Source organism: Cryptotermes secundus, unplaced genomic scaffold (genome assembly GCF_002891405.2).
Source record: "Cryptotermes secundus unplaced genomic scaffold, Csec_1.0 scaffold251, whole genome shotgun sequence".
Classification (NCBI taxonomy): domain Eukaryota; kingdom Metazoa; phylum Arthropoda; class Insecta; order Blattodea; family Kalotermitidae; genus Cryptotermes; species Cryptotermes secundus.
Genome location: NW_019744108.1, coordinates 746,346 through 760,510, shown reverse-complemented (window position 1 = coordinate 760,510; position 14,165 = coordinate 746,346). Strand labels below are relative to the sequence as shown.

Below are 14,165 nucleotides of genomic sequence, written 5' to 3'. Positions count from 1 at the left end.
TTCAAAGTGTGAAATATGCAGACAACCTTGTGTCAATGGCTAAGGAAGAAACTGTGCTACAGGGTATGATTGATAGACTAATCGAAATTGGAAGGTGCTATGGCATGGAAATGAATGTGGAAAAAACAGAAGTAATGAAAATTTCGAGACAACCAACCCCAGTCACAATAAAAATAGACCAAAAACAACTTGAGAATGTGAAATGTTTTAAATATTTGGGTAGCTTGTTAACAGATGATGGAAGGTGTATGTGTGAAATTAAATCTAGGATTGCCATGGGAAAAGCTGCATTTAGCAAGAGGAAGAATCTTTTTACCAGCAAATTGGACTTAAATTTGTGAAAGAAACTAGTGAAATGCTACATTTGGAGCACTGCTTTATATGGGGCTGAAACATGGACACTTAGGGCAGTAGATCAGAAACATCTGGAAAGTTTCGAAATGTGGTGTTGGAGAAGGATGGAGATCAGTTGGACTGATTATGTGAGAAATGAAGTGTTATTTAGAGTCAGTGAGCAGAGGAATATCCTACACAAATAAGAAAACAGAAGGCTAATTGGATTGGTCATATCTTACGCGGTAACTGCCCTTTAAAAAAGTTATTGACGGAAATATAGAGGGGCGGATAGAAGTGACCAGAAGACGAGGAAGAAGATGTAAGAAGATGATGGATGACCTTGGGGACAGAAGAGAATATTTTAATTTGAAGGAGAAAGCTCTAGATTGCATTAAGTGGAGGAACTGTTTTGGAAAAGACTGTGAACCTGTCATCTTGACAGATTACAGATGAATGAATGAATATAAACCTGATTCCCTACCCAAAACTTTACTCAGTAAGAATATTTATATTTTCCATTACAGGAAGCCAAAATTGCACACGATAACTCAATGGACAAATGCAATAAATTTTGCAAAGAAGCTCTGCTGTTAACTTGATGTATGAACTGACAGCACAGAAGCATTAACCTTTTTGTGGCTACAATGCAGATCACATCTCTGAATCTGAGCTTGATATCTTCCTCATATCACGACACAACTTGCTGTCAGATTTAAAACATGACTGCACCTTTCTTATTGTACATACTGAGAGAATTATTGCAACAGGTGCCAACATCTTCTGGCTACATTTGCAACTAAAAATCTGAAGTCTATATCACCAGACAATGCTAATACTTTGTCCCAAAATATGGCAATGTGCAGCTATGGCGTTTATTTTTCTGTTCATCTAATGGGCTGTCAGATAACTGGCAATGAACAATCACACTACATTTGGTTCAGCGATAATTTTCTGCTTTAAATCCTTCAATACCTGTATTATGCTGTCATAACAGAAGCACAGGTGCTAATGCAACAATATACTCTACGAATTAACAACATAATCTACACTAAAAACAATGAATGTTTTGTGCTATTCATTCTAATGATGTTTCTGCAACTATAAGAGAACCCTTGTTCCCACATGCTAAATGAAGGAAAAAGATTTCCTCTTCTATTTAGGTACTGTGATGTTTTCTGAGGTTTCAGAAGAATTCAGCAAATTTCTTCCAAAAGAAGGTGGTGCCATAATTTGCAGAACACAATTATTCATCAATAAGAACTTGAAAACTTATATGGTGGCTGAACAATTTATATAATAAAAAAAGTTCAAAAGTATCTTTTATCAGATTTTATACGTTCTTTGCAAAAAGTGCAGAAAATGAACAAGTCGATCTGTCTTCATGTTCCATCTCTGAAACTTTCTAACAGATTTTGGGATTACAATGACATTTAGTACACTGCGCATTCACACTAAAAGTTTTTGGGCCAATTTAATTTGTTATGTGCACTGGTCAGTTTTAACCCCTATTTTATTCAATATTAAGCATAATTATATTTTGCAAACTTTCTAAAAGAATCTGGCTGTCAACAAACTGAAACATGGAATAAAAGAAAGATCTCATTAACATCTGCAACATTTATTCAAACAATCTTTGCTTTGTCAAATTTGAAATGAAATACAGTACAAGGAAAACAGTTTCTGACCCTATACACTGTAATGTGATTAGCTTTGCAACAGATCTGTATCTGCAATAAATGAACATCAAGGTCATAAGAGTATGCAAAATAGTGACAAGACGGCTGAAAACCAAAACAGATGTGGCCACTGCATGGCAACAGCACAGTAAACACATTTTCACAGCAACAGATACTGACACAACAATAGAAGACACAATGTTTACTATGCCATCAGTGATGAGGTTATATAATGAGAACCAAATGGACAAGCCAGCAAGTCAGCAGTTAACAGTCTCGGGCTGCACTGCTAGAAGCCGCTACCTAGCAAGAATCAGTGAACAAACAGAAGTCTTTGTGTGTGCTGTAGTTACAGTGATTTATAGAATGTAAATCAGTGACACTGTTATAGTTATTTGTAGTTATGAGTTATAATCGTTCAGTACAATTATCAATCTGAACACCGTGTCTAGTCACTAACACGTGACAACTGAAAGGACAGAAAATACAGTAGAACTTGGTTATAACGTCATCAAAGGGACCTAAAAATAGTGTCGCTATAAACGAATGTCGTTGTAACCGAAATGGGCACTTCCACAGTAGCCTTATGTTAGTCACGTAAAAATCTACCAAAAACCGAGTTAAAATGTTGCATTTTTTAGTGAAATACGTAGTTAAGTACAGACTAACATAACATTAACGTGGAATTGCCCAAATGTGTAATATCAAAGACATATTACAGCGCTTTTCACTGACAATACACACAATATTTCACGAATCACTTTAACTTTCTCTTCAATGCTTAAAACTTTCCTTTTCATTGCCATGTTTTCGCTACTGCACTTCTCTGGGTTTAGGCAGGAACACTATAGGGTAAGTAGACAATGTGAGGTCCTGTTAGACGAGATTCTAGGAAAGGAATGCAGTTAACAACCTGCCGCGTCCTCTTGCACTATTCACGCAGTCCCACCCCCACACCCTTGTTTTCGCATAAAACCCACCCTTCTCTTGCAGCCCATGGTCGTATTCTTCCAGGACAGTCACGTCATCAAGTAGAGAAAGTGAGGGTGGGCAGACACATCGAACTTTCCCACGATATCAAAGAAATTCAGGAATGAAAATGACGTTACATACGAGGTTGATGCATTTGTGCATGTCGTACTAAGCAAGGTATAAAAACAGTTGCTTTATGAGGAATTAGTTCGTACCATTGAATATTTGACGCAATAGACAAGGTGTCGCAGAAACCGATGTTGCTATAACCAAGTTTTACTGTATGTGTACCTCATTAGAGTACATCGTTCAAACATTCTGATTTCTTTTGGGATGTCAGGACAAAAAAAATAGTAATAACTTCTATGGACTGCCAGTTTATCTATGCAACAATATTCTACTCCCATCTGTTACATATATATGGCCACTGTTTACTGTATCTAGTGGATAAACTAAACGATGTTCTTTTGTGGAGGAAAAACTGACCCACTCTGCTGAAACAAATTACTCACTTCAATGTTTCAACCTTCTGAAACATGCAACTAAAATAAAATGCTCCCCAGTACCCTTACATTGGTGAAATATGGAGAATAAAGGGCATTTAAATTAACCTTTATTGGCCACATATCGGACTGTTGTAAAAAGCCATGCATGAGGATCAGCAGGCTGGGCACTGCAGCTTTTCAATAAAATTACTGTTACCCCAAAGTTAAAATGAGCCCTAAGTACAATGGGATTTAGGATCCTCAATTCCGAGATGAGGAAGTTAAATGGCACAAGTGTGTCATGATACAGTGAATTTAAATGGTATCGCTAATGGCTAAAAAATTCTGGTTCATGATCTTGACATGATCTCCAATGCTATAACTGGTTTCCGAGAAAATGTACAAATTATTAGAGTATGGAAACAATAACAATGACAATGGACCTACTGCCTCTATAAAATTTATTTTGGCTGTACGTAAACATAAGTCAATTATTTACGTGTATTCTTCAAATCACTCTCCGTTGAACTAATACAAACTAATGAGACTGGTTGCTTCAGTACTCTTACACCTGAAAATGTATGTCTGTTAACTACGCCCCTCAACTTATAATCTGAGAAAAGAAGAAAACTCCTTTTAATGCATGTATGTGTGAACATAACAGGCCACATAACACACCTGATCCCTAACACGCTATGCGTGTTCCAGCGTCATGACAAATTACGCTTAGAAGGCTGGTGGTGGCTTCTAACCCATGATAGATATCCATATTCTATTCTCACTGATGGATAAACTCAACCTGAACAATACTTTGACGCATATCAGAAAAGCATGATTCTGGAATGTAGCTGCACCTTTTGTATTTCAGATACAGTACATTCCAAATTATCATTGTTAACAAAGGGGAAAAGACAATAACAATCGAAAAACATATAATTCACAATACATTACAGAAATTCATAATGTACTCATTATAATACCCCTTGTCTGTCTCAAAAACTGTACAACTAACTGAGAAAGTATACTGGATATAAAATGTGCATTTAATTTATCTATACAACTTTTGTTTAAAATTGTTTTTTCTCTCCGGAAAACATTTAGTAAGTTACAAAATATATGGAGAAACGTGTGTAAGACTTCATGCAAAGTTATTATTAGAACTGTCCAATCTAAACTAAAATTGAAATGGATCCACAATGTTCCCCAAACTTCAAATTTCATGAAAATCCATACAGCAGCTCCACAAGCTCAAGTATACACAACAGTAACCTGTTCATGAGATATGAATCAACTGTATTCTCATCAGGAAGGACAATAATTGTTGGGAGTGAGAGATTAGGTTAAGCCAAGCTCCTATCAATATACAGGACTTTAATATGAATAACAACAAGGAGAAGTAGCAATCTGTGTGTTTTGAAATAGAAACAAACGAGTCTCCTACCTTGACCGCAGTCTTGTGGAAGGCCCGAGTCTTGTGATGCACTAGGGATGCTGGCAAATATTGAAGAACCTAAAAACAAACCCAACAATCAAATATGAATATATATATACACGTATACACAGGGTGTCCCAGGAGGATTGTGAGACTTTGGGAGGGTGTTCCTTATGTTAAAGTATGCCGATAAAACCCAAAACACCTATGTCCAAAGTTGAACGGTTACGGAGATAATGGCCCGAGAAAAGTGTGGTCTTCTGGCAGGTCCACGCACTGTACCTGTCAGCTGACAAGTCTTATCTATGTTTGTCCTTGAGTGTGGTGATTCACACTAGCCGTAAGCTTATGTGCTACCTGCAGGGTATGTTACGGCCGTGTTGTGAATGGTTGGTAAATTAGGTGTACAGAGTTGCTGAAATCCCTTTTGTGTTTTCACACGTGGAATATTGTGATGTGCATTTTGTGTATGGATTTTGTGGTGGCAATGCACGTGCTGCTGTTGAAGAATACCAAAGGCGTTTTCCCAATCGAAGGATTCCATCTCGAAGTGTATTTATGCGAATTCATCAGACATTGCGTGTTAATAGTTCTTTTCCAAGTGTTTCTGTGCACTTTGAAAGGGAGGATGTACGAATAAGAAACATACGAGAGAACATTCGTGAGATGGTTCAGAGAAGTTTGCATCTGTCCACTCGTAGAATGGCCTCTCGCATCGGCGTATCACGTATGTAGGTGTGGCGAACTTTACATGAAGAGCTGTATCCTTACTATGATCAAAGGGTACATCTGGAACCAGGCAACAATGCTCAGCGTATGGATTTGTGCCAGTGGATAAAAGCTCATTCCGAACTGTTAAGCGTCATTTTATTCAGTGATGAGGCGTCTTTTACCCGGGACGGTGTAAATAATTTACGAAATGTGCATATGTGGTCCCATAATAATCCACATGAGACAATGGTAACGAAATTCCAAAAGAGATTTTCTGTGAATGTATGGTGTGGGGCGCTTGGGAACAGGTTGATCGGACCTTTTCTGTTTCATAACAATTTAACTGGAAACACGTATGAAGCCTTCCTGAGGAAGGAGTTACCATGTTTGTTGGAAGACATCCCATTAATGATAAGGACCCAAATGTACTTCCAACATGATAGGGCTCCACCACATTACACTCAGCACGTGAGAGGCTCCTTAGATGAATCCTTCCCTAACCGCTGGTTAGGTCATGGTGGTCCTGTTGCATGGCATGTTACGTCAGTGCTTGCCATTCATGTATCATGTATAGTGCTTGGAAACCTACAGACAACTATGACATGGCTTGCAAGTTTTTTTGTTGTTCAATTTAATGGCTTCATGTCACTCACAAGTTAGTTTGATGTTACACACATTATTAACATTACAGAAACCACATATTCCTGCCAGTTTAGTATGTATCTGGTAATCAACAAGTGTGTAACACCTGTCAAAGTTTCACACTTCTCTGGCCATTTTCTCCGTAACCGTTCAACTTTGGACATAGGTGTTTTGGGTTATATAGGCATACTTCAACATAAGGAACACCCTCCCGAAGTCTGGCACATTCCTCTGGGACACCCTGTATGTATGTATGTATGTGTGTGTGTGTGTGTGTGTGTGTGTGTGTGTATATATATATATATATATACATACACATACATACATACAGGGGGTGTGTGTGTGTATATATATATATACACACACACACAATATAAAATGAAAGAGATGGAATAAAATAAAAAACCAGTGAATTATGCAAGATGTGGCGGGAGAAACATAGAAATAGTTTTCTGAAATTATGAGGTGTGTTCTAAGGGTTCCCGAAATTGGTCTGTAAATAATATCTTTCTCTACTTAGAGCTTACTGAATATTATCCCCTTCAAAATCATCCCTTTGTGGAGCAATGCACCTCTCCTACCACCTCTTCCATGTTTGGAAGCACTGTTCAAAAGATGTTTGTGGTACTGCCTTCAAGTCATTTGTCACATTAGTGATGATGTCTTCCACTGTTTAAAATCTTCTTCCTTTCAGGGTAATTCTGAGTTTAAGGAACAGAAAAAAGTTGGGAGGGAGAGGTTAGGTGAAAAGGGAGGATATGGAAGGGTATGAATTGAATGTTTTGAAAAGAACAGTCTAAAGACAATGTTGTGTGAACAGGCACATTATCATGCTGGAGGAGCCAGCTTCCTGCAGTCAACATTTCAGGTCACTTTTTTTGTACTGCACCCCACAGACATCTCAGAACCACCAGATAAAAATCTTGATTATCTGACCTTCACGAGAGAATTCATGTTGCACAGTGCCTTGATTAAGAAAAAGCAGCATTGCTTTCACTAGTGAGTAAACCTGTTGTGCTTTCTTTGGACAAGGTGAAGCAAGACTCTTGTAACCACAAACCCATAGGTAATGATATTTTTCAAAAGATTTTTGCTGTCATTTGCTCTTTGGAGATCAACAGTCAAGAGTCTTTGCACAAATTTTGCTGAGACCACATGCATTCCTAAAGCTGCTGCTAAAATTTTATGGCATGAACCAATGGACATCCCAACCTCTTCTGTAACTTGAGGACAGTCAGGCAATTTCAATGAATAATGTTCTTCACGTGGGCAATCAGAGGCTCAGATCTTGAAGGTAAAAAAAGATGGCCTGTCTGTTCAATATCATCCATTACATTATTTCCATTTTTAAAATGGGGGAACCATTTGTAGGTCGTTGTTTGACTCAAGGAACTGTTGCTGTAAGCTTTACATTTCTGCAGCTGTTTTCCCTACTTTGAAACAGAATTTAACATAAATTCTTTCCTCCTTTACTGCCTCCATACTAGACACAACAAGACAACAACACATTTGATCACAATACCAGTTATAAAAACTAAACGGAATGGTCAACCAACTTGGAATAAAATGACTTGTGTAACTAGTGGTCAGGTTGCAAGGTCAATGAGATGACACCTAATATGACTGATGCACTGCTGTTCCACACTGTCACTCTGGGAACTATTTGAACACACCTCATATAACAATAAAATTCCTTTTACAGAATAAAGAATGGTGTTAAATGATCATTGTTGAGAGGAGGGACTGGGTGAAGACTTAAGGTGAGAAAAACACACAAAATTGATGAGGAAGGTGTGGACACTGATACAAGAGGGACACTTGTATATGGAAAGGGAGGAATGGAAATTGTTTTAAGACAAACTCCTCCAGTGTACATGTCTAGGAAGATTATGATGATATACACACATAATCAACTTACTAAGCAAGAAAGGGCCAAAACATTTATTAAAGAAAATAAAGGATCCACAGAAAAGCATGAAAATGCACAGAAAATTTTCTCAACAGGCAAAATAAATTGTGTCGATTTTCAATTTTAATTTTTCTAATCAACCACTGGTCTCTGATTTTCATTCAAAATCTACTGTATTAAACAATAAATTTTGCTGTCTGCCAACAAGTCTAGTGTGGGCCCCTTCTCTAACAAATGTTCCTTCCTTTCTCTTACAATTGTAATCACTATAAATGTCTTAGTCCTGTCACAATTTCCTACTTGTTTAATGATACTTTCCTAACTACATAGCAAAAGTGAGCTTGAGTGTGCGTGATAATGGTGAAAGATTGGATCTGGTAGTGACCTATTTGAACCCTTTGTTTTGATTCTTGATGCAACTGCAATGAAAATATGCAAAAATGTGCCTATTATATTCACCATACTTCTCCATCTGTTTCAACATAAGAATTCAAGACACACTGAATGTACAGGGTGGGGCGAAGAAACTTCCTTTTTGTGAAGACGCATTGTGAAGGGCGGGGAGGTAGCAGAAAAGTGGGGATAGGCTCGGCGAATGCAGCAGTCACGAAAGTTTCTGTCTAATACCCCTCAGTAGGAAACATGAGGTGGATGAGTGAGCAGCGTGCATTTGCTGTCGAAGCCTATTTTTCGAACAACCATTCCTACGTGGTAGTGCAGCGAGCATTCTGTACTCACTTCGGAATTAAGCCCACAGTTCCGGTTCCTGACCAGAAAATTGATTGTTCTGTGGGTAGAGAACTTTAGGACAACCAGGAGTGTGGTGAAAAAATCATCAGGATGACAATGGACCGTTACGATGCCAGAAAATGTGGAGGCAGTTTGACAGTCAATTTTGAGATCTCCAAGATGCTCTGCTTGCAAATGTGCAGTCGCCCTAGACATAGCCAATCGTTCAATGCACCGAATTCTTCACGAACATCTTCATTTCCATCCCTATAAGATGGTTGTTGTGCAAGAATTGTCACCACATGATTTCCTGAACCGAATAACGGCGTGCGAAATGTTATTGGAAACTTTACCCCCCCCCCTGCACACACTTGTTTTCTTTAGTGATGAGGCACATTTTCACCTATCCAGATATGTCAACAAGCAGAATATGCACTATTGGAGTGGTAACAATCCCAGAGAGCTCCATGAGAGGCGACTTCATAGTGATAAGGTGACAGTATGGTGTGCGTTGTCAAGAGTTGGAGTTATTGGCCCTTATTTTTTTGAAGAAGACAATCATGCAGTTAATGTCAATTCACAGCAGTATGTGGACATGATTAGAAACTTTTTCGAACCAACTCTTGAAGAAATGCATCTAGGAAAAGTCTGGTTCCAACAGGATGGTGCCACGGCCCACATAGCCCGAGCTTCAATAAGTCCATGTGTGTTTGTGCCCTCCCCCCACAATTCCAAATTCTGACCTACGTGATCATTATTCATGAAACCTGATATGAATGTTATGCCACTGGAGTAGACCTCAAAAGCATACTTTACAATTTCCTAAAATCAATAACATCACACCATACAGTCAATATGATCAGGGCCACATACAGTAGAACCCCAATTTACTGTTCCTTGATTTAAACTTTCTTTCATTTAACACGCAACTACAGTGATTCCAAGTCAATAATCGAAGTGAAAAATTTCCTTTAAGCTTTTTTCTCAGTTCAGGGTTCAAATCCACTAACATCCAAAGAAACCTTAATTGGTGATTTCAATGTAATATAAATGACGTAAGGTAGAAGATTTTGGAAAAATACGTAGCTATTACTTATACTCTTGATTTGTCTATAATGCAACAATATTAATTTAACAACATTAATTCATGCTTAATTCACTACACTGAGAGGACATTCAACATAAGGTACAGAGAACATATTCAGGCAATTGGAACCAATAATAGTAATTCTGGCTATTCAAATCATGTATTAGCTATGGGACATACATATGGAATAATAAAAGATACTATCACGTGTTGGGTGTATAATACGACAAATAACTTCACGCCATATTGAATGTAGCGAATTTATTGAACACTCACTCTTACAATCACACAATTTACAACCCTACACAATAATCTATTCACTCTATCTTCACTAGTCTTCACTTATTCACAGTACAATACAGGAGCTATACTAGTGTCACTATATTACACGCTCGCAATAACTTCTCACACTATCACTTCTAATCACACATTCTGGTAATCTTCTTTCCGCCACAAGTGAACTCGGCAACTGTTCCAATTCAACTGATTTCGGCGGCTGCTCGATCCGCACTGTGTCGCTCGTGCTCACACACTTATACAATTCACAGTTATACAATCTTAATCTTATACAATTCACTAACTCAAGTGCTGTTCAACTGCATCTCGGCAAATCCATTCAACTGTCTCCAGCAATGGCTACATTTGAACTGACTCTGGCGGCTGTGCAGTTCTCTTATAAACCCTCAGCCAGACAATGGAAAGCGCCTCACTTCCCTGTTGCCATGTCGCCTGTTTACAGGTGTTGCTGGGCAACACTGTCTAGAGTTGTTTCCTGCTGTGCAGTAACCGCGGCATCCCCCGCCACATCACCGCGGCAATGGTTGNCCCCCCCTCCCGCCTGGGGCCGGGGGGGGGGGGGGGGGGGGCAGAATGTTGACTGGCCTGTTACCATAGTAGCGACAGTGCTCCAATGCTGCCACATCACCGCTGGCGGGGGAGGGGATGTCCTCCATAGCGCAATACATCACAATACTATGGACGTCATGATGACAGGAAGGAAAGGCAGACATTTAAATACATTAGAAAGATATCACATTTACAAAATTAGTAGGCACTTACACATGAACGATACACACAATCCTATATTCCAAACAGTGTATGAGCTTTACAATAGGTAGCAGTATACTTGCTACCTAGGATATTTAAGTGAGAACAATCACGCAATAATCATTAAAACGAACACAAAGCAACACTAGATACACACAGCTAAGAGAGCAGCACACCCAATGGAACAGGAAAACAGCTGCAATACATATGATAGGAAGAAAATTGTCCTATAAAATCATCCTACAACATCAGAATTAAAAAAATTAATGACAACAGCATGTCTTAATGTATACTATTTGACCAAGTGAACAGTGCAGTAAACTCCTTTAAAAAATGTTGCCTGAAGATGGCTCTATGCGGCTGAAATATGTAGCATAACACCGAACATATATATATTTTAACAATTTTAATGACATCTTAAACATTTAATGAACATTTTGTGAATTAATTTCAAGTTAATATTGTTGTATAAAAGAAGGAAATCAAGACTATAAGTTATACCTCAATGCAACAGGACGCTGAAAGATAATATCATGTAGCTATTGTTAAAGTAGTTTTGTGATAAAATTATAAAATAACAATATTGAAGTCTTGGTAAATGTTCAATTAATGCAAGTATCAGCCTAGTCACTAACACGTGACACAACACAAACCTTGTGATGAGTCCTGAAGAGTCTGACTACTCTCTCCTCCAAGCAGCTGAACCAAAGGATCATCTCTGTTCTGTAACCTGTTAACCTCTTCAATTTCAGTCTCATATTCCACAGGTTCTTGTTTTGGATTTGTCATTTCAATGAACTCTACACCAGACGATTCCTCAGTTATAACAGGAGAACTTAATACTGCACTGGATACTTCAGGTTTCATACGTTTATAAGGAGGTGCAGAGGCTTCTTCAGGCTCTGCAGTTACAGGATTGGCTACAGTCTCTTTCTTCTCTGGTGTGCCATGTAACGACTGTGGTGAAAAAGAACGCATTATTGACACTTTCAGTATTGAGACCACATAGTGTTGGATGGTAGGATGATACACGAATGTTGCCAAAGGATATAGAAGGAAGCAGTCATAGCCTAATTGAGGTACTATAATACCATTTGCCTGGAGGGAATGAGGAAAACCACAAAAAACCTCATTCAAGATAGAAGCTGTTCTGGCCAAGATTCAAACTGAACACTTTCTGAATACAAATCTAGAGTGATCATTATCTGCGGACCAATTTGCTCACTTTAACACATTATGCTGGCTATTACATGCACTGCTGTTCTACCTGCACTAACAATTTAAATTTGCAATGACATCATTTTAGGGTCATTTGTTCATGTCTGTTAATTTTCATTAATTTGGCAAGATAGAATTTATGTGGCCACATGGCAGCGGTTATAAAGTTTACCAACTGCTGGTAACCACTTAAAATATGATTAATATAACTCAATACAGAGGTAGGTACTGGCATACCTTTTCTGACACCCTGCGCGGAGCTCTCGTTCTAACAGAGGGCTGTGGGACTGGTGTAATATCTTCCTCCTACAAGAAAGAATAACATTAAATCTAAATGTCTAAGAAAGCATCAATATTAATGTGTTATTACTGGCATTTATTTCTTGTAAATCTGATATCCTGAAGAAACTTACTTATCTGTAGTTTAACAATGCTGTAACTAACTCTGATTACAGCATCGACTTGATGGTAATGAAGAATGAACACAAAATGTGAATGGAAGTAGTCACATCTTAAGGTATTATCCTGGCACTTGCCTTGAGAAACTGAAGAAAACCATGAAAACCAGTCAGGATAGTCGCAGCAAAGACTCAAATCAGGCACTTTTCAAATTCAAACCAGAAATGTTACCACTTGAACCAACTTCTCTTGTGAAGAATAAACTTGCATTTTTGATAATTAATTCTCCTGTTATTTTATGACCCCTTTTCATTTGAGATCATTTATTGTCAAATGACTGGATGATAAATTGGACATGAGAGCTGAATTAAATTTTGAGAAAAGAAATAACAAGAATTTTCTACACCAGACCAAAATTATTTCACTGTAATTTACAGCATTAGCCACTTCTCACAATGTACTGAAGTGTAGTACTTCCTTTCTCAATGAAAAATTCTCATAGATCATTGAATTAAAAACAAACTTTTGCCATAAGCTAAAGAAGGGAGAGACAAATTTTGTTGACAAGTTGATTTGTGCCATCACCAACCATTACGATTCCAATGGATTGAGTAGTACATGTGCTACTGCACAAAGCAAAAGAGGTTAACTTAAGAGCCCACATATGGGGGGGGGGAAACACCAATGTCTTAATGGAGATCGATACATTCTCTTTTAATTCCACCTAGAAAATTTGGGAACTGCAGATGTCTAACTCATGTGTACATAATGAATTGGACAGAATGTGGAACAAAACAGTTGCAACCTAGTTTAAGATTTTTTTTTAATTCGCTTAGTGAGGGGTGGAGTCCAACTGGGTCCACTTGGAACGGTGGCCACTGATTGGCCTATTGTAGCCTGCTCCGGGTTATTATGATGATGGAGAATTTGGCGGATAGAAGAGTGGCAGGGGAAACCGAAATACTCTGAGAAAACCCGCCCCAGCTCCACTTTGTCCACCACAAATCCCACTTGACCAGACCCGGGATAGTATTTTAAGATATTACTGCAGCATCTGGCAGCAGAAACTGAGGAAGACCATTAAAACATCAATCATGAAGGCTGGTCTCCAAGAGACCTAGGACCTCCTGAACAGGAAATACGAATTGTAACTCTCAACTGCAATTTTTTATGCATGACTTGCAAGTCTAGCATGTAATAATTTTTAGAATCTTCTACATCTCTATTATCCTCGCCTCTGATAGACAATTTTATACTACAGCTGAACGATGCATTATTAACAATGCTTAAGAAGAAAAAAGCAAAAGAACAAAAATAAAATGCTTCTTTAATATTGTGACATGTTGACCCCCACACCAGCAGTGACGCGGCGGGTGAGTCAGCGTTCCCCTCCCACCCCTCAGCGGTAACGTAACGCTCGCGTGATAGGCGAGTAATCACCCCGCATCCTGGCAGCTATGCGCGGTGACGTCACGAGCGGAGCCGAAGAGAGCCGAGCGGAGCCGAAGATAGCCGAGCCCCG

General features: G+C 38.6%; 1 protein-coding gene across 17 annotated transcripts in view; it reads right to left on the bottom strand.

Moving 5' to 3' along the window:
- LOC111874402 (broad-complex core protein) overlaps positions 1 to 14,165 on the bottom strand; it is a 174,916-nt gene that overhangs the window by 146,370 nt on the left and 14,381 nt on the right. For all 17 annotated transcript variants that reach the window (XR_004514106.1, XR_004514107.1, XM_023869882.2 and 14 more), the window contains exons 4-6: positions 12,482 to 12,550; positions 11,680 to 11,983; positions 4,911 to 4,979 (exon numbers count right to left, since the gene is read on the bottom strand). Coding sequence is in view for 15 of the 17 variants with exons in the window: in XM_023869882.2 (XP_023725650.1) it covers positions 4,911 to 4,979; positions 11,680 to 11,983; positions 12,482 to 12,550 (442 nt within the window). In the remaining 2 variants the exon portion in view is untranslated. The remainder of the gene's footprint in view (positions 1 to 4,910; positions 4,980 to 11,679; positions 11,984 to 12,481; positions 12,551 to 14,165) is intronic.